General features: G+C 45.5%; 1 protein-coding gene across 4 annotated transcripts in view; it reads right to left on the bottom strand.

Moving 5' to 3' along the window:
• Positions 1-1,134: 1,134 nt before the first annotated feature.
• rxfp2l (relaxin family peptide receptor 2, like) overlaps positions 1,135-21,929 on the bottom strand; it is a 53,923-nt gene continuing 33,128 nt past the window's right edge. For 3 of the 4 annotated variants that reach the window (XM_048187026.1, XM_048187027.1, XM_048187028.1), the window contains exons 14-18: positions 17,974-18,045; positions 16,096-16,325; positions 11,040-11,450; positions 10,185-10,397; positions 1,138-2,173 (exon numbers count right to left, since the gene is read on the bottom strand). In XM_048187026.1, the coding sequence (XP_048042983.1) occupies positions 2,034-2,173; positions 10,185-10,397; positions 11,040-11,450; positions 16,096-16,325; positions 17,974-18,045 (1,066 nt within the window). In that variant the 3' untranslated portion in view covers positions 1,138-2,033. Of the gene's footprint in view, positions 2,174-10,184; positions 10,398-11,039; positions 11,451-16,095; positions 16,326-17,973; positions 18,046-21,929 lie in introns of all 4 variants that reach the window. The other variant, XM_048187025.1, reaches the window with a different exon arrangement.

The raw sequence follows: 21,929 nt of genomic DNA, 5'->3' as shown, positions 1-21,929 counted from the left end.
TTGTGCTTAAGTCAGTGATGATCCAGAAACACTGATGTTCTGCTGCATGTTGCTTTCTTTAAAGGCTGCAGTAACTGTGTAGTTGCTGATGCAGTAATACAGCAGTTACATTAGTTCATGCATGTGCTGTTGTCAGCTAATGACTTACTGCAATAGATTTACATTTTCAAGAAAAGGTTTCATAATATTAATCCAGGAATTACCTGGTTGATCTTTTTTTGTAAGACATTCAAGAAAAAAATAGTTTTTGTTTGAACAGCCACTTTTGCTAGTCAATTTAGCTCTAATTTTCAATTCAATTTTTTGACAAGGGCAGCAGGGACATTCTGAGAACATTTCCAAATAAAGTATGGTTCCCTAAACGTTCAGAGAACATCCTGAATGTTCTGTGAAGATCCACCAAATAACGTCCCCCAAACCCTAAAAGAACTCCACATCGTGACCGTCTGTGAACATACTGGGAACGTTACTAGACAACGTCCTTAACACCAGTGGGGACGTTCTGAGAATGTTCTGGGAACGCCCTGCTTTTGAGAATGAAATAATCACTGGATTTGCCATAATTTGTTGGTTAGTGGCGTAACATCTTTGAAAGGAAAGTAAGCAAGTAAAATTTCTCCCACAATTTAAAGACATGCAGGTGAATTGGAAAGAGTCAATTGCCTGGCGATGGACTGGTCATCGAGGGTGTTTTTGTGTTTTTTAGCCCGAGCTTACATACCTGCCTGTAATTTTCAAGTAAAATTGAAGATGCTGATCAGCTTGTTCAGGTGTGTTTGATCAGAATTGGAGCTCAACTCTTCAGGACAGTGGACCCGCATAATTGAAGAACCCTGGTCTAGTGCATGCAACAACAACAACAACAACAAAAAAAAACAATTACATTTTTATATGCAAGAATGTGTTCTGTGTGAACAGTTTATGAACAGAATACATTAAAATTTGGACCAGACTATGTTGTCAGACTTTGAGACTAAACAAAGTCTAACCCCAAACCTTCCAGCTCAGTAAACAGATGACTGTCCTGGGATTTATTTTAGTAAGACTGTGGGGTCCAGGGAACTTCTTAATTCAAAATCTTAAGTTTTTCTTAAAAGACATTCTGTAAAAGCTGATTTTGTGGAAAGATATAAAATATGCCAGAGCAAAGGAAAAGGAGTTAGTGCTGCCAAACAGGTGTGTAATGAAATATAATGAAATAATTATAATTTATTCATTGCAGTTATTTGAGTTTTACATTCATTTTACATATTTTAGACAACTGACAAATTACAGCAGACAAATGAAAGCCGTGAGTTTCATAAATAATAGACTCACACAATAAAAGTCATGTAATCTTAATAACAGCAATCTGGAACAAATTTGTCATTTGACATACCAACGTGAACACCATAATAATTCTTTGTCTTTTTCATGGATTAAGTGCTGTGATTGGATTTAGAGTGATCTTTCATTGTGAATTCTCTCCACATATATGTTTTAGGTCTTGACATTTTCTATCCTGACAGTATGCAACTGCCATCTTTGCCTCTTTGTTTTCCATACACATTCACACAAGCAAACAAAAATTCAATTAAATCAGTCGGAAGGGTTCCAATCCTCAGCCCACCGGGTCCGTCCTGAACCGCTTCCTGCCTGTTTCTCTGACAGCCGCAGAGTTTGGCTCTCCCTGCGTACGCATGCACTGCTCCAGGTCTATATGGCAGTACTGAAGTTTCTTAGGTTTGCGTGTAATTTTTGTTGTTTTTCAAATAAGGCTTGGTATTACATATTAATTGCATAAGTATATATTGTTTATGATGGTCTGCTGGTTAATGTGGTCGTGTTTGCTCTCATTTATTCTCCCCTGCAGGCTATAATAAGCCTTATTAGCTTGTGCTGAAGATGAGAGCAGTGTGTGTGTGTGTGTGTGTGTGTGTGTGTGTGTGTGTGTGTGTGTGTGTGTGTCATTATCCTGTCATCTATTAACATTTTATTCCACATGGAATATTAATCTCAGAGCATGTGTTTATGCATACTAGTGTGTGTTTGTGTCAGTTAGTCTGCTGGCAGCGATATTTCAGACACTGTTTGAGTCTCTGCTGAAAAGCGCTGGTTGTGATAGTGTACAGAATGGGGTTCAGGGCGCTGTTTATTGGAAGGATAAAAATCACCACCCACAGAATGATGGTACCTGGAGGAGACAGAGAGAAAGGGAAAAGAAAGTCTAGATTAAACCGTATTGTCCAAGGGAAGAACTGCAAAGCCATTCTAGCTGATAAGTGTTCATGCGTGCTCATGGCGGTTGAATGTCTAATCCTCTCTGTGCCCGAGGTTTCAGCTCCTCAGCCATCTACGAATAAAAATGTGCCTCTTTGCTCAGACCGGCTACTGGCATCACTCGCATATTTCGTAAATGAACGTTGTAAACATATTTTTACAAGGAGTATACAGTTATAGCTAAATTCAAACTTAAAAGATTCAGCATAAAGGGAAAAAAATGAAAATGACTCAGAGTTTGTTTTAATTGAACCAAACCTACAAGTGTGAACACACCCTAAGAACTTCAATTCCCCTAGAAAAGATACCATACTAGTTAAAAAGAAATACAATTAAATAATATTCTTTTAATTTATTTAATGAACAAAATGCCAGTAGACAAGATCGATTCTGCCTTTAAATAATCTGAAATGATACAGTTGCAAGAAAAAGTATGTGAACCACTTGCAGAATCTGTGAAAATGTGAATAATTTTAACAAAATAAAGGAGATAATACAACATGCATGTTATTTTTTATTTAGTACTCTCCTGAATAAGATATTTTACATAAAAGATGTTTACATATAATCCACAAGACAAAAAAATAGCTGAATTTATTCAAATAACCCCATTCATAAGTATGTGAACCACTGATTCTTAATACTGTGTGTGGTTACCTGGATGATCTACGACTGTTTGTTTGTTTTGTGATGGTTCTTCATGAGTCTCTTGTTTGTTCTGAGCAGTTAAACGTACTCGGTTACTAACGTAACCTCGGTTCCCTGAGATACGGAACGAGTACTGCGTATGGGGAAAGGTCTCCCTTTTTCCCCGCTGCTGAAGCCTTTTTCAATAACGCAGTGTAACTGCACCGTCATTGGTTCACTCATAGACAAGTTGTTGAACCAATGGCGGCGCGGCATAGCTGCGCGGCCTATGGCGACAAAGCGCGCGAATATTCCCGCCGAAATGGGCGGGGTATAGGGCTATATAAGCAGGCGTTTCGCCATAGGATTTCAGTGTCAATCGACTGAAGCGACGACCCTGAGCCGCAGCCTCGTGGCACGGCAAGTGACGCAGTACTCGTTCCGTATCTCAGGGAACCGAGGTTACGTTAGTAACCGAGTACGTTCCCTTTCGATACTTCACTCGTACTGCGTATGGGGAACGAATTCAACCACGCCGTGCCACGGCTGGGAACGATATAGCTTGCATTTGGCCAACCCAGAGGGGGGCCAAAAGGACAAGCGGAGGCAAAGCCTAACCGAACCCATGGTTACACTGAAGGAAGATACTTCCTATGGTGGCGTGAAGCGGGACTTGTTGGAGGCCGCTAATCACACCGACAGGACCCGAGCTTGTAAGGTCGGGACATCGAGGTGATAGAACCTGACAAAGGTGGACGGCGAAGACCAGCCGGCCGCCTCACAGATGTCTTGGATGGAAACTCCGTTGGACCAAGCCCACGAGGAAGCCATTCCTCTAGTGGAGTGGGCCCTGACTCCTATGGGGCAATTAGTGCCCAGTGAGGAGTAGCACAGGTTAATAGCATCCACTATCCAACGGGAAATGCGTTGTTTCGAGACCGGAGACCCTTTGGTGCGGCCGCCAAAACAAACAAAGAGCTGATCCGACTGTCTGAAAGACTGTGATCGGTCTATGTAGGTCCTCAATGCCCTGACTGGGCAGAGTAGCTGCAGCTCTGGTTCGTCCGCCGAGGGAGGAAGAGCAGAGAGCGAGATGACCTGAGCTCTAAACGGAGTTGAGAGCACTTTAGGGACGTAGCCATGCCTAGGTTTCAGAACGACCTTAGAGTCACCAGGCCCGAATTCGAGGCATGCAGGGTTCACGGAGAGGGCCTGCAAATCGCCAACACGCTTTACCGATGCTAGTGCTAGTAGCAGAGCGGTTTTTAGCGTTAGGGGCCTGAGGTCGGCTGAACCCATTGGTTCAAATGGGGCTCCTTTCAAGGCCCTGAGGACCAACGAGAGGTCCCAGGAGGGAATAGTGAGAGGGCGAGGAGGATTCAAACGCCTAGCACCTCTCAAAAAACGGATCACAAGCCCGTTTCGTCCCACTGATTGGCCAGCAATAGGAGCGTGGAACGCTGCAATGGCTGCTACGTAAACCTTAAGCGTGGAAGGGGAGCGCCCCATTTCCAAGCGTTCTTGGAGGAAAGACAGTATGGAAGATACGTCACTCTCCACAGGGTCTATGTTGCGTGTTGAACACCAATCAACAAAGACTGACCACTTCTGGTCGTAGAGGCGCCTCGTAGACGGGGCTCTAGCCTGAGAAATGGTATTTAGGACGTCCTCGGGGAGGCTAGTCGGCTCCCATCGAGGGACCAGAGGTGCAGAGCCCAGAGCTGCGGCTGTGGGTGCCAAATTGTTCTGTTTGCCTGAGAGAGGAGGTCCCGTCTCAGGGGAATCGGCCACGGGGCTCTTAGAGAGAGCCTGAATAGCTCTGAGGACCAAACCTGGTTCCTCCAGAGCGGGGCCACCAGAAGGACTCTGTGCTGGTCTTCTCTGATACGCCTGATGACCTGGGGGATCAGTGCGATCGGAGGGAAAGCATAAAGGAGCGTGCTGGGCCATGTGTGGGCCAGAGCATCTACTTCCTTCGAGAAAAATGTTGGGCAATGAGAGTTGTCTTCTGAGGCGAAGAGGTCTACCTCTGCCTTCCCGAAGAACTCCCAGATCGTGAGGACCACTTGGGGGTGGAGCATCCACTCGTCGGAGGGGATGTTGCTCCGTGACAACATGTCCGCACCCAGATTGTTCCTGCCAGGAACATGAGTCGCTCTGAGCGACTGAAGCCTCGGAAGAGCCCATTCCAGCAGACGTTTCGCCAGAGCGCATAAGCGGCTGGACGAAAGACCGCCTTGGTGGTTCAGGTATGACACCACCGTCATACTGTCTGACCGAACTAGAACATGACGTCCCGTCAAGTAAGCCTGAAAGAACTGAAGGGCTTTCATCACTGCTAGCATCTCTAGACAGTTGATGTGTAGATGGCTTTCCTCGTGGCTCCACGAGCCGAAGGCCGGTCTGCCCTCGCACACAGCGCCCCAGCCCAAGTTGGAGGCGTCTGTTGAGAGCACCGTCCTCCGTGAGACCGCCTGTAAAGGGACTCCGCGCTGGAACCATACTGGATCCATCCAAGGTTTCAGGGCTAGAAGACAGGCCCGATTGACCTTGAGACATAGGCGGCCGTGCCGCCATGCGCTGGGAGGAACCCGGAACTTCAACCAGTACTGAAGAGGCCGCATCCGAAGAAGGCCTAGCTGCAGCACCGGGGAGGCGGAAGCCATCAGCCCTAGCAGCCTCTGGAAAAACTTCAGAGGGAGATAGGCTTTGTTCGTGACAGATGCCGTGAGCTGCTGAATTGCCAGGGCGCGCTCTGGCGAGACTACTGCCGTCATACGGACCGAGTCGAAAACTGCTCCCAGAAACGAGATTCGTTGAGTGGGGCATAGCGAGCTCTTGGCTAAGTTGACCCTGAGACCCAGGCATTGTAGATGGCTGAGGAGCACGGATCTGTGGCGTTCCAGCTCGTCTCGCGAACGGGCTAAGATGAGCCAGTCGTCGAGATAATTCAGAACCCGGATTCCCATCTGTCTCAGAGGGGAAAGCGCCGCGTCCATGCACTTGGTGAAAGTGCGGGGAGCCAGAGACAGCCCGAAGGGCAGGACCGTATATTGGTATGCCACCCCTTCGTATGCGAATCTCAAGAATCGTCTGTGACGGGGGGCTATCTGGATGTGAAAATACGCATCCTTCAGGTCCAGCGAGCAGAACCAGTCCTCGGGGCAAATGTGCGCGAGGATCTGCTTCAGCGTCAGCATTTTGAACTTCCGTCTCATGAGGGAGTGATTCAAAAGCCTGAGGTCTAGGATGGGTCTGAGACCGCCATCCTTTTTGGGGACCAGAAAGTAGCGGCTGTAAAAGCCTGTCTCGCTCTCTGACGGAGGAACCATTTCCACAGCTCCTTTTTCCAGCAACGACATGACTTCGGCCCGGAGGACATGAGCGTCGTCCGGATTGACCGATGTTTGAAGCACCCCAGCGAAGCGGGGGGGCCGTCGTGCAAACTGGAGCGAGTAGCCCTGGTTTACGATCCCCATGACCCATTCTGACACACCGGGGATGGCCTGCCAGGCCTCGGCCCGAGTGGCTAGGGGTTGAATAATGTTGGGTGACAGACCGTCGTTGAGAGGGTCGTACACCGCGAGGGGTGGAAGAGGAAATTTGCTCTTTTTGTGATGAGGTAAAAATTTGTTCGCCGTGAAAACGGCGTTTGGAGTGGGCGCAACAGGTGTGGGCCCAGCTGTCACTTGGAGTTTGTTTCCCACACCCGGAAATAAACGAGGCGGAGGGGAAATTACTCGTGGGAGCTTTTGGGGTGGTCCGGTCATAACGGGACGGTCCCCCATCCTCTTCCTGTCCGACGAATCAGGACGACTTCGGAGGCACCGGGTCCAGCACAATCCTGGGCCGGGGTCCCTGGCGCCTCGGGAAGGGAGGGCGCTTCGCAGGGCGCGAGCGCTGGCGATGCTCCTGGGGCGGCGCTGCCTGTTTTGCAGGTGGGGCTGGTTTGTTCTGCTGAGCCGGCGCAGTCCTGGGGCGGCTAGACGCAGAAGCGGAGCTGGAGCGCTTAGGCAAGAAATGCCTCATAGCCTGAGACGATTTCTGCGCGGCAGTAAAGCGCTCAGTGAAGCCATCCACTGCAGGCCCGAAGAGACCAGAAGGCGAGACCGGGGCGTCTAAGAAGGCCGTCTTGTCTAGGTCTTTGATCTCCGTTAGGTTGAGCCACAGGTGGCGCTCCAACACGACCAGGCTGGCCATGGAACGACCGATGGCCTGGGCCGTAGCCTTCGTAGCTCGCAGGGCAAGATCCGTGGCGCTGCGGAGATCTTTGAAGGCTGGCGCGTCGATTCCAGACTCATCCAGAGAGCGGAGGAGTTTGGCCTGGAATACTTGAAATATGGCCATGGTGTGGAGCGCAGAGGCAGCTTGGCCCGCCGAGGTGTAAGCCCGTCCAGCCAGAGTAGAGGTGGTCCGACAGGGCTTGGAAGGAAGGGCCCTCTTCGTCTTCCAACCCACAGCCGCGGGAGGACAGAGGTGAGCAGCCACCGCTTCATCTAGGGGTGGCAAGTGCTCGTATCCCTTCTCCTCGGCGCCGTCGACGGCGGTGAGGGCGGAGCGGTGCGTAGTGTGGAGGCGGGCAGAGTAAGGAGCGCGCCACGACTTCGTCAGCTCTTCGTGGACCTCAGGAAAGAAGGGCGCTGAACGCTGGCGAGGTGCTTGGCGGCGGCCTGGCAGAAACCATTCGTCCAGGCGGCTGCGAGACGGCTCCTCTGGAGGGGCCCACTCGAGGTCCAGCTCTTCAACGGCCCTAGACAGGATGCGGAAGAGCTCGGCATCCATGCCCTGGCCATGCTCGATGGGTTCCAAGGGAGGCGGTGGAGCGGGGTCTTCCGGCTCGCCAGCCCATCCTTCCGCTTCGGAAGCCGCAAGAGACATGGAGTCGTCTTGTTCGTCGTCTGTTCCCCGAATGAGACGAGGTCACTCGCTTCTGCGGAGGGACGCTGCTCAGGGCGAGAGAACAGAACGGGAGAGAGTTCCCTGGGAGGAGAGGGCGAGGCACGCGGGGGCTGGGCCGGCGTGAGCTCGCTCAACTCCTGGCGCTGAGTCGCTCTACCCCGCTGTCTTTTCCTCGCCGGCTCGCGGGAGGAAGGAGACGGGAGGGCGCGAGCGGCGAGATCGCCCTCAGTGAAGAAGGCGACCCGCGAGCGCAGGGAAGCGAGACTCATACACTCGCAGTGCGGGCATGAGTCTCCAGCGAGCGCGCCGTCTGCGTGGGGCTTGCCCAGGCAAGCGACACACTCGCTGTGTCCATCGTCGTCGTGCAGGGGGGCCCTGCAAGTACCACATGAGTGGCGGGGCATCGTGAGACGCCGCTGCCGTGAAAACGGCAATTGGGTGGCTCTTTTAGAGCGGCGAGGGCCGCGGAAGCTCTTAGAGCGGTGAAAACCGCTGAAAATCGCTCTTTTAGAGCGGCGTTTAAGCCGCGGATGAAGCTCTCAGGCGGCGCGCCGGATGGCGGCAGGGGACGCACAGGAAGCGGCCGGAAGCGGGAAGCGGGAGGCGGCGGCTCGGCGACGGCGCTAGAAGCTGCAGTCCGCGAGGGCGCCGGCGCTTTCTTCCACCGGCGAGTCCAGGCGAGTCCGCTGCGGGAGCCTCTTCAGACGGCGGCGAGAGCAGAAGGCGGCGAGCTTCTTCGGCTTCAGGCGGAGATCAGCGAAGAGAAGTAGATGTCGTCGCTGAAGGAGAAAACACTGAAATCCTATGGCGAAACGCCTGCTTATATAGCCCTATACCCCGCCCATTTCGGCGGGAATATTCGCGCGCTTTGTCGCCATAGGCCGCGCAGCTATGCCGCGCCGCCATTGGTTCAACAACTTGTCTATGAGTGAACCAATGACGGTGCAGTTACACTGCGTTATTGAAAAAGGCTTCAGCAGCGGGGAAAAAGGGAGACCTTTCCCCATACGCAGTACGAGTGAAGTATCGAAAGGGAACTGAGCTCTGTTCTTCAGAAAAATCCTCCAGCTCCTGCAGATTCTTCAGTTTTCCACCATCTTTTGCGTATTTGAACCCTTTACAACAGTGACTGAATGATTTTCAGATCCGTCTTTTCACACTGAGGACAATTGAGGGACTCGAACACAACTATTAAAAAAGATTCAAACATTCACTGATGCTCCAGAAGGAAACATGACGCATTAATAGATGGGGGGTGAAAACATTTGAAATTTGAAGATCAAGGTAAATTGTATTTAATTTGTCTTCAGGGAAACATGAAAGTATCTTCTGTTGCTTCCGAAGGGCAGTACTAAATTAAAAAATATATATATATTTAAACAAAATAAGAAAAATTTGGACATCTTCATCCTGTTCAAAAGTTTTCACCCCCGTCTCTCAATGCATCGTGTTTTCTTCTGGAGCATCAGTGAATGTTTGAACCTTTTTTAATAGTTGTGTTCGAGTCCCTCAATTGTCCTCAGTGTGAAAAGACAGATCTCAAAATCATTCAGTATTAGTATCAGTATTAAGAATCAATGGTTCACATACTTATGAATGGGGTTATTTTAATAAATTCAGCTATTTTTTGTCTTGTGGATTATATGTAAACATCTTTTATGTAAAATATCTTACTCAGGAGAGTACTAAATAAAATATAACATGCATTTTGTATTATCTCCTTTATTTTGTTAAAATTATTCACATTTTCACAGATTCTGCAAGTGGTTCACATACTTTTTCTTGCAACTGTATATCTGTACTTCTGCTGTATACCATATGGTATGTGCTAACCTGTATTACTCTAAAGATCTAAAGATACACTAGTGTACCAGTTTGTACCTTTTAGGGGTATATACCAGTTTGTCCTTTAAAGAGAATTGCCCCAATGACAAGCTGTTGTACACCTACAGGTACAGTTTTTTTCTGACAGTGTTTAATATTGTTTTTTTGTGGATGTATGTGTTTAATTGTCAGTTGTAGTTGTGTAAATGCAATTGTGCAATGTGATAAAGTTCACAAAGCAAAAGGAAGAAAAAAAGAAAGTAAGTAAGACAGTAAAATCAATATCTACTGGAGCAGACATCAGATCGGATTTTAAAGCTCTGTAAATCCTCCATTGAACATGCAGATCCACAAGAACAAATCAGGGGATTTGCAGTTTTATTGACTTGAAATCAAGCAAAGCAGCAATTCAGAATACACAAGTCTTGTTTCACCATATAACATGAATGAGTTGCCTCATTAAGATCATTAGCTAATGTACAGCCAAACTGCGGTCACAGCAATTACATATTCATAATAACCTGTCAGTGTGTTCTCTCAAACGTATTAGCTGGTGATCACATGTGTTTGCTTACCTGCAATGTGTACTCTTAGCAGTGATAGTATCTTCAAGAGGAAGATGGGGATCCAGCACATGGCATCAGTAAACACAATGAAGAAAAATCGCTTTGCAATAGTGACTTCCCGATCAAATACCGTCTGCCGCGCTGTCTTCGCCGTTTTCTGGACAGAGTAGAACATACTGGAGTAGGAGAATACGATCATCACGAAAGCCAGCAGATTCAGACCTGACGGAGAAACACAGACATAAATCTTCAGTAACATAAAGCAAAAAACCAATTTAGCCTTTTTATACTGCACATTAGCTGCATATTTTGATTTACATTTTTTTGTTTCTTTTGTGGTTGGATTGGTGCAGTGTTGCATGACTTAGTGTTTTTACAGTAAAAACAATTACTGTAACATCCTCAAAATGAGACATCTACTTTGGGGAGCAATATTTTATTATTATTTTTTTTTATTATTATTATTTTTATAATTCTATTTATAATTATTCTTTCTTACTCATTATTAATTCAAAAACAGGCCTTTATATTTTAGATAATTTAGCACATTTTGAGGATGTTTAGCTATTTTTGTTTGAAAACGAGAAAAATAGTATTTAAGAACATTGTTTTTTTTTTGCTGAGTTCAGTGACTGACTGGTGGCGGGTGCAACCAGGGAGGATCTTTTTCTGAGTTTATTTTATTAAAGCTTTTTGTAACAGCATTGTTGAATCTCTGGGGAAATTCAGGAAAATTGTTAAATAATGCTGCAAAGCTGAGTGACATCCAGAGAATGACACAAACACACACATGCACACACTGGCCTATCCAGGTCTCAAACATACAGTGCAAAATTTGCACACTCCAGTGCCCTCCGCTCTCACCGAGAAAGATGGCTGTAGAATAGCATCTGGCACCAGGTTTCTCTGTCTGGTCTGAATGAAGTGGGAAACACACTCCGTTCCGCCCATAAAAATTCCCAAATGTCTGTTTATCCCAGAAGGGAATAACGGCAATGATAAATCCTAGCAGCCAGATGAAGGTCAGTGAGCAGAGGGTCTGTTTTCGTCCAGCACGGTAATGCTGGAATGGGAAGACGATGCACAGGTACTTCTCTATTGTCATGTAGGTCAACATCATGACGGATACCTCTGTGGACAACATGGCCAGAGCGCCAATCAGCTGGCAGGACAGGCTCTCCATCCATATCTGAGCATGGCGGTTGTACTCGCCGCAATACTTGATATCAAAGGCACCGATGAAAAGCAGATACACGCCCATGAGACAGTCTGCACCTATCAGAGATAAACACATGATTTAAAATATGTTCATCAAACTATCAATCCATTGCCATCCATTCATCCTCATTCATTTGCCCATCTGTCAAACTTCCATCCATCCATTCATGCTCACGCATCGGCACATCAATTCCAGTGTTGTTATCATTAATACTGTTTGAAATTAAAACTATTAAAATAATTATTGGTAATTAAAATAAAGCTTAAAACAATATAAATATTAGATGAAAAACTTACATTTAAAATTGAAAAATGTTGTCTTGGCAACTAACTGAAATAAGTTTGTCTCTTTTTTGCGGTTCTCTATTTGTGTGTCCTAGAAACCAGCAAAGCTGTTGATTCAGCTAATAGTTAACAAACACCAAATCACCCACACACTTTCATTCACTGCACTTCCTCCAAATCATGTCTCTCCCTGCTTCTGTTTTCATTCATCAAAATCAGGGCCTCCGAGATGAGACATTTCACACACTGTGAATGGGTTTTTGCAAGCAAGCATTAATAGTGTTATTCTAGTCTTAACTGAATAAATAAGTCCTACAGAGATAGCTAGGAACCCCCCCCCCCCCCCCAACTGCTGAACATATTCCAGCCAATTTCACCCAGTTGGAAACTCCAGAGCAACTCAAAACTCTTCCCTCTCTCTGCATGTCTCTCATCTGAGTCAGCGGCAGGTTTTGATAATTTAAGAGAGCGACGGGTCCTTTCAACTCTATGTGGGTTAAAAAACTGCACCTATCCAGCCATCTGTTCATCCATCAGTCTCTTTTCAACCCCCTGTCTGCTATCTCTTTCCGTCACCGAGACACAGATTAGTCCTCAGACTCTGATCCCCAGCTGAACAGCTCTAGATATTGCACTCTGATCCAACCTTTTCTAATAAAAGTTCCCATTTCTGTCAGTGTGAATACAGTATGTGTGTTCAGGTTTAAGTTGTGTTGCTGCTGATTGCAAGGTCATACACAAGTCAGCAAGCTCTCTTTGTGTGTGTGTGTGTATAAAGATAGAGACGGTTGTAATTATTTATCTGCTCAGTGGGGAGACAAGAGTGTGTGTGTTTTGATGTTTATTAAAAGCTTGTGATACTGCATAGATGTATAATTTAGTGAGTTTCATGGCTGTGTGTTGATGTGTATAATTATGAGTGTGTATAATGGCACGTGTGTGTAAATGCTGCAATTAGAGGGAACTACGACCCTTTAAGCCTGTTTGTCTGACGCCTGTGAACTTCCAAAATTAGACCCTGCACTCACACACTGCCATTTCAGAAAGCAAACAAACAACTTTTTCATTTTGAACTTTGATTCACTTTAAATAAGAAAATTATTATACATGAAATCAAACCGTGTATAACTCTATATTTACTATAGTAATACACATAACCAACAATACCTAACCTGATTAGTCATGGTTGTGGCTCTTTTATATAGCTTTATATTCAATCAAAGCATTGTTGTGGGAAAAGACAGCTGTTGTTATTATTGTTTTATGTAACCAGAGGTTTTTCCTTTGAGCTATCTTGTTGTAATTAATTTTTTTTGACAGGCTTAATCCTGTCTGGTTCCCATTTTAATTATTTTGCTTAAACTTTTATTTTGGGGGCTGTCACGTTACACATGCAGCAAGGATGCATTTATAAAAAGTGACAATAACATTGTTAAAAAATCTAATTCAAATTAAAAAAACATTCTTTTCAACTTTTTATTTGTCAAATAAACCTGAAAATGCATCAGTTTTCAAATCAGCATATTAGACTGATTTCTGAAGGATCATGCGACACTGAAGACTGCTGCTGATGCTGAAAATTCAACTTTACATCACAGGAATAAATTACATTTTAAAATGTATAAAAATAGAAAACAGTTATTTTATTTTGTAATGTTTAACAATATTACTGTTTTGACTGTATATTACAATATATGTAATATACAGTATATGTACAATATTACTGTTTTTGACTATATATTATATAATATATATATATATATATATAACACACAGGTGCTGGTCATATAATTAGAATATCTTCAAAAAGTTGATTTATTTCACTAATTCCATTCAAAAAGTGAAACTTGTATATTATATTCATTCATTACACAGACTGATATATTTCAAATGTTTATTTATTTTTATTTTGATGATTATAACTGACAACTAAGGAAAATCCCAAATACAGTATCTCAGAAAATTATAATATTACTTAAGACGAATACAAAGAAAGGATTATTAGAAATCTTGGCCAACTGAAAAAGTATGAACATGAAAAGTATGAGCATGTACAGCACTCAATACTTAGTTGGGGCTCCTTTTGCCTGAATTAATGCAGCAATGTGGCGTGGCATGGAGTCGATCAGTCTGTGGCACTGCTCAGGTGTTATGAGAGCCCAGGTTGCTCTGATAGTGGCCTTCAGCTCTTCTGCATTGTTGGGTCTGGCATCTTCCTCACAATACCCTATAGATTTTCTATGGGGTTAAGGTCAGGCGAGTTTGCTGGCCAATTAAGAACAGGGATACCATGGTCCTTAAACCAGGTACTGGTAGCTTTGGCACTGTGTGCAGGTGCCAAGTCCTGTTGGAAAATTAAATCTGCATCTCCATAAAGTTGGCCAGCAGCAGGAAGCATGAAGTGCTCTAAAACTCAATATTTGTGCTCAGAAAACACAGTGGACCAACACCAGCAGATGACATGGCACCCCAAACCATCACTGACTATGGAAACTTTACACTGGACCTCAAGCAACGTGGATTGTGTGCCTCTCCTCTCTTCCTCCAGACTATGGGACCCTGATTTCCAAAGGAAATGCAAAATTTACTTTCATCAGAGAACATAACTTTGGACCACTCAGCAGCAGTCCAGTCCTTTTTGTCTTTAGCCCAGGCGAGACGCTTCTGACGCTGTCTGTTGTTCAAGAGTGGCTTGACACAAGGAATGCGACAGCTGAAACCCATGTCTTGCATACGTCTGTGCGTAGTGGATCTTGAAGCACTGACTCCAGCTGCAGTCCAATCTTTGGAAATTTTCCTTAGTTGTCAGTTATAATCATCAAAATTAAAAGAAATAAACATTTGAAATATATCAGTCTGTGTGTAATGAATGAATATAATATACAAGTTTCACTTTTTGAATGGAATTACTGAAATAAATCAACTTGTTGATGATATTCTAATTATATGACCAGCACCTATATATATATATATATATATATATATATATATATTACACACACACACACACACACACACACACACACACACACACACACACACACACATAACATTATGACCACCTTTCTAATATTGTGTTGGTCCCCCTTTTGCTGCCAAAACAGCCCTAACCCATCGAGGCATGGACTCCACTAGACCCCTGAAGGTGTGCTGTGGTATCTGGCACTAAGATGTTAGCAGCAGATCCTATAAGTCCTATAAGTTGCAAGGTGGGGCCTCCATGGATCGGGATCGGACTTGTTTGTTCAACACATCCCACAGATGCTCGATTGGATTGAGATCTGGGGAATTTGGAGGACAAGTCAACACCTCAAACTCGTTTTTTTGTTCCTCAAACTATTCCTGAACCATTTTTGCTTTGTGGCAGGGCGTAGAGGCCACCGCAACCAGGGAATACTGCTTCCCTATATCCTGGTGCCATGTGTTCCCCAGGTAAGTGATGCACATGCACCCGGCCATCCAAGTGATGTAAAAGAAAACATGATTCATCAGACCAGGATACCTTCTTCCGTTGCTCCGTGGTCCAGTTCTCATGCTCACATGCCCACTGTTAGCGCTTTCGATGGTGGACAGGGTTCAGCATGGGCACCCTGACAGGTCTGTGGTCCTTATCAAAGTCGCTCAAATCCTTACACTTGCCCATTTTTCCTGCTTCTAACACATCAACTTTGAGGACAAAATGTTCACTTGCTGCCTAATATATCCCACCCACTAACAGGTGCTGTGATGAAGAGATAATCAGTGTTATTCACTTCACTGGTCATAATGTTATGCCTAACTGGTGTGTGTGTGTGTGTGTGTGTGTGTGTGTGTGTGTGTGTGTGTGTGTGTGTGTGTGTGTGTGTGTGTGTGTATAATTTTTTTTTTTTTACCAACCCCAAACTTTTAAAATCTAGTAGTGTATAAAATAATATTTAATGAAAATATCAATTTCACAGCTTCCAAACAACTCTCCCCTTCTGCTGATATCAACATGATCTTGCAGTCTATTGCATAATGTTAACCATATTCAGGTCTGGCTTCAATCTGGTCTAGAAAGTCCAACTTTCATGATTCAATCAATTCTTGATGGATAAAACTGAGTCTTAACTTACGTCATTTTTCTTGTTGAGTATGTTGTTTCAATCTAAAATATTACACAGTAAAATGGGTTGCGAAGGCCATTTCATGTTGACTAAGGTTTTTTTCTTGTTTTTTTTTTTAAGTGTTTTATTTTATTGTATTATGGATGTGTTGAAATGCCACTCTTATCTGATGTAGTCAGACTGTTCTACATTGAGTTCACAAGTTTTTTTGTATCACTGTTAAATGCATTAAATGGATTTTGACTGAATGATTATTTGAGCTTTACTGGGGTTGAGTTGGATGCTGCATATTGTTTTTTGTCACACTCATGTTTGATGTTTAATGGACTTACAGCAGAGGGATTTGATGGCCATGGTGTGATGTTGATTTTCTGAAGCAATACAGGACCGCAGACAGATGACGAAGATGTTTCCGAAGCAAATGATGAAGGCGACGACCCAGACAAACACGCGCAGAATGATGTTTGCGAGCAGATTCTCAAAGGATGAGATTCCGTCTGTGTTTGGCTTGCAGCTCCGCACATTAGGAGAATATCCACAGAATTCAAAACGCTTAAAATAACTGAAATAATCCAACACATAAATGACAGAAGAAGAGAATAGAAAAGCAAAATTGTTTTACACATAACTGCATACTTCATTAAATAAAGATATTAAAAACATTTATTTCACTCTGATTTATGGAATTGCTAACTCAAATGAAAATTCTGAGGCAACATTGAAGCATTATTCGAGAACCAGTTCGGTCTGATTTGTCTGAAATCATTCAGATGGGTTTTGTGAACTCAATCAACTAATATGACTCTATTCATTACTTAAATTTATTACACAAAGCTTTCATATGACTTCAGAGAACTTGGATATAGCGCACAATTCATATGAACTACTTCTATGATCATTCACTTTAATTTTATGGAAAAGAATCATCAGGATAATCAGATACAAATTCATCTTTTGTGAACTGCAGATAAAAGAAAATCATTTAGAATGACACAAAGAAGAGTAAATGATGGCAGAATTCATTAAGAAAACATAACCTAATACTTCCACCCTAAATGAACACTTTACCCCGCTGTACAATCAAACACTGTAGCCCGAGCAGAGTATCTGTTCCTCTGTCTGTTCTTAAAACATGTGTTTCACTACAGCACACACACAAACAGTTCTGTTCACATTTATGTCCTTATCAAACTCATCAACAGCTTTGTAAAATGCTGAGCTAACCTTCTATTGATGTCACAGTCTGATGGGGTGGGCCTGTCTCAGATCAAAAGTGAATTTTTAGCACGGCTGATATCTGCAAAGTAACAATCATGCAAAAACCTCATCTCCACATCAAAGTGCCGACAGGTTCAGCATGAGGTTCAGCAGTTACTTCAGTACAGCATCTCTTGGCATGCGGCGGCGGCTCTTTTGTTCGGTGCTGGTGTGGAGGGACTCATTCCTCATAATGAAATGATGGCATTCCATTTAAAAATCTCTCTGAAGGCCTATACTCTACTGATTTTTTATTTCATTTTCATTCCTCCAGAGGGGAACACATCTGTTCTGGAGATATTAAATCTTATGGAAAAAAGTTAAAGATAATTCTCAAGCAGAGAGAGGCACGGTAATCTTGTGAAAGATCAAGAGTTCAAGGTGAGCTGTATTTACCAGCGGGCTTGACTTTTCAAATGCAGTAATCATTCACCCTCCGACCGACAGTTACCACCCAGCCTACATTCAAGAGTAAGACCTCTCTCTGTTCTCTCGCCCTCTATCTCACTCAGAGGGCACGCTGTGTGACTTACTGGCTTAATGGAGGTTTTTGTTGTGTTTGTCTTGACTCATGAGAGACTATGGTGTACAAGGAATTTGAGAGCAAATTTGAAGGTCTGGAACAGAAGGTTTCTTCATGTAATCACAGACAGATTTGATGATGGTGAGATCAGATCTAAGTGTGGAGCACTGGCTGTTGTCAGACTCTTTGTGGATACAAAAATCTCACTGGATTATTACAATTAATGGCAAAATGAATGTTTAGAAATGTGAACTGATATTTCCTACTGACACACTACAGCAAAAAATATAAATAACTGGCTTAAAACCCTTTTTGGGGGGTGAAAAAACTGACGTGCCTAAGACTTTTGCACAGTACTACTGTATATAAAGAATAAGATGCCATAAAAAGTAACCAATCTAAGTTTAAAATATAATTTTAGTATGCTCACATGTGAGTGAGGTTAGTTAGGGGCCGGAACATCCTGATACTGATGTTGGGAATCTCCACCTCTTCCATACTCCTGCACACAGAACAGACAGATGCAGATTTTACCTTCATTGGGTGTTTTTTATCCAGAACACAAGTACATTTTCAAAGCCAATAAAAGTAAAGAAATGTAGACCTATAAAGCCAGCTGAACAATTACTGACATAATGCCCAGAAAAATATCAATGAATGCAGACATATGAACAGGCACAATGGCTGATGAATACTGCAGTTTTGAATATGAATCTCACTTAACATCTCTACTACATCTATGGACTGGTACACAACATTCACTGTGACCTGAGGATCAGCCTATAGTAAAGATAATTAGGCCTAGCTTTTTAATGTTATATATTTTATTATTTTTACCTCTGCTCAGTTGTCTCTCTGGTTGTAAGTAACACACAACCAGACATAAAATTGACCAGGGGCAATATTTGGAACTGATTTTCAGGGGCTGTTTTACCTCTATAAGGACTCTATATTCTTTTCATATAAAAACTTCAAATACTTCAAAAGCATACTAAACTTGACAGACCTAAATAGTACGAAAACCAGAAAACCAGATCTTAAATATTCAATATTTAAATAGTAAAAATAGTATTATAATATCAATATAGGATACATTATCAAAGGTTAAAGGGTTAGTTCACCCAAAAATTAAAATTCTGTCATTAATTACTCACCCTCATGTCGCTCTACACCTGTAAGACCTTCGTTCATCTTCGGAACACAAATTAAGATATTTTTGAAAAAATCCAATAGCTCAGTGAGGCCTCCATTGCCAGCAAGATAATTAACACTTTCAGATGCCCAGAAAGGTACTAAAGACATTTAAAACAGTTCATGTCACTACAGTGGTTCAACCTTAATGTTTTGAAGCGACGAGATGAATCGTCTCGGTTACATATGTAACCCTCGTTCCCTGAAGGAGGGAACGGAGACGTATGTCAGTAGTGACTGACGAATTGGGATATCACTAGAGAGCCCTATCACCTTCGAGTGAACTAAAACAAGCCAATGGAATTGGCGTGCGATATTTGCATAATGCTCACCGCCTCCGACAGGTGTATATAAATAGGAAGCAGATGCAGTCGCACTCTGTTTTTCGCTGAAGAGACAACTGGTGTCTGCACTACAGCGAGGGTACAGAAACTGTGACGACGGGACGTATGTCTCCGTTCCCTCCTTCAGGGAACGAGGGTTACATACGTAACCGAGACATTCCCTTTCGGTCGGTCACGTTCGACGTACGTCAGTAGTGACCGACGAATTGGGATCCCAAATAAAGCACCACAATTACGAAACCCCTTCCAGTGCCCAGCGCAAGGGGGCGAGCTTCCGCCGAGAGATTCTATTGCTGTCCCGAAATACCCACTAAGTAAACTAGACTACACTGGGGAAGCGAACCCGTAGGGGACGCGGCGGAGACCACTACCTACCCTGTGGGGGAGGAGTTTACGTGGAGAATACACATATGGACTGGCCGAGGGCAGTACGCATATGGAGTCCAAAGGATGGCTCCACCTGGGTAGGGGGAGGCTCATCTGACAGGTGACAGCAGAGCTGGCTCTGCTAAGGGAAAGACACGGGCTCCCCGTAGGGAGTTGACCGTAGACAAATACACATATGGGACCGCTCACGTAGAGGGGTTGCGACATATGGAACCCAGCCAACATCAATGTCGGTGATGGACGTTGGCCTGGCATCAGACACTCCGCAATGTCCAAACCGAAGGGGGAGGCGGAGGAACTCGACAGGGTTCGCTAAGTGGGGAACTCGACTGGAGTAAAGGATGCACGTATCCGGCCCAGGGGGCAGGAGTGGCATTGCAAGCCGACACTTAAATTAGGCTCAATGGGTCTATCGGCTGGTGGAAGCGAGTACACGGGAAGACACCGGCTCTACACAAAGGCTATAGAATCTAGCGAACGTGTTAGGTGTCGCCCAGCTCGCAACTCTACAGATATCTGTCAGCGAGGCGCCGTGCACCAGAGCCCAGGAAGAGGCCACTCCTCTGGTGGAGTGGGCTCTCAACCCGAGCGGGCAAGGCACGCCCTGGGATTCGTACGCCAGGGCGATGGCATCCACTATCCAGTGGGCCATCCTCTGCTTGGAGACAGCCTTTCCCTTCTGTTGGCCTCCGTAACAGACAAAGAGCTGATCTGAGGTCCTGAAGCTTCACGTTCTGTCCACGTACACACGCAGAGTGCGGACAGGACAGAGCAAAGCTAGGGCTGGGTCTGCCTCCTCCGAAGGCAGCGCTTGCAGGTTCACTACCTGATCTCTGAAGGGAGTGGTAGGAACCTTGGGAACGTATCCGGGCCGGGATCTCAGGATAACATGAGAGTCACTGGGCCCGAATTCCAGGAACGATTCGTCGACCGAAAATGCATACAAGTCCCCTACCCTCTTGATCGAAGCCAATGCAACCAGGAGGACGGTCTTAAGGGACAATACTTTTAACTCTACTGATTGCAAAGGTTCGAAGGGATGACCCCTGAGAGATGTAAGTACCAGGGTGAGATCCCAAGAGGGTATGGAGGAAGGGCGAGGCGAATTTAGTCTCCTCACCCCCCTCAGGAATCTGACGATCAGATCGTGGACCAAGGATCAAGGACTTGCCATCAACTGCATAGTGATGTGCAGCGATAGTGGCAACATACACTTTGAGGGTGGAGGGAGACAGACAGCCTTCGCTCCAAGCCCTCTTGCAGGAAGGAAAGCACAGAGCTGACCAAGCATTATCGGAGGTCCTCTCGGTGAGAGGAGCACCATTCAACAAACAGGTTCCACTTCAACGCATAGAGGCTCCTCGTGGAAGGAGCTCTAGCGGAAGTGATGGTGTCTATGACCACTTGCGGGAGATCACTCAGAACCTCCACATCCCGTCCAGGGACCACACGTGGAGGTTCCACAGGTTGGGACGCAGGTGCCACAGGGTGCCCCGTCTCTGAGTCAGGAGGTCCTTCCTCAGAGGAATAGGCCAGGGAGGGGCTGTCGTGAGGAGCATCAGGTCCGAAAACCAGGTCCGAGTGGGCCAATACGGAGCCACTAGCAAGACCTGCTCCTCGTCCTCCCTGACTTTGCACAGGAGTTGTGTGAGAAGGCTCACTGGGGGAAACACATATCTGCGTAGGCCCCGGGGCCAGCTGTGTGCCAGGGCATCCGTGATGAGCGTGCCGCCGTTCAGGGAATAGAACCGCTGGAAGTGGGCAGTCTCCGGGGAGGCAAACAGATCTATCTGGGCCTCGCCGAAGTGCTGCCAGATCAGCTGGACTGCCTGGGGATGGAGTCTCCATTCGCCCACAAGTGGAGGCTGCCGTGAGAGCTCGTCGGCTGCACGGTTGAGCACACCTGGGACATGAATGGCATGAAGCGACCTCAGATGCTTCTGACTCCATACGCAACGGCCGCAGTGCTTGTCTGACAGCAGCTCCTTGAAGTAGCCCAGTGCAAGATGTACTGCTAGCAACTCAAGGCAATTGATGCCAATGCAGATGAGGCCCCGTCCACAGACCTGACACTGCATGCCCATTGTACGTGGCCCCCCACCCGGTGACTGTATGGACCACAGCATGTCTGGACACTTGTTCAAGGGGAACTCCAGCCCGCAGGAACGAAGGATCCGACCACTGGGTGACAGTGTGACAGCAGCTCGGTTTCACGGGGACACGGAACGTACCGCGCTGCCACTTCCATCTCGGGACCCGGCCGCTGAGCCAGAGTTGAAGCGGCCTCATATGAAGCAATCCGATCGGCGTGACCGCGGCTCAGGATGCCCCAGGAGCCTCTGAAAGTGTTTCAGTGGGGCCGTTGTCCTGCGCTTGAGCGAACTCAGGCAGTTCAACACCAACTGGACGCGCTCCTCGGTGAGGCAGCGGACCAAATGCACCACAGACATACCGGGCATGGGGC

The sequence above is a fragment of the Megalobrama amblycephala genome, linkage group LG4 (genome assembly GCF_018812025.1).
Source record: "Megalobrama amblycephala isolate DHTTF-2021 linkage group LG4, ASM1881202v1, whole genome shotgun sequence".
Lineage (NCBI taxonomy): Eukaryota > Metazoa > Chordata > Actinopteri > Cypriniformes > Xenocyprididae > Megalobrama > Megalobrama amblycephala.
The sequence above is the reverse complement of the archived record's forward strand: the minus strand, read 5'-3'. Positions and strand labels throughout refer to the sequence as shown.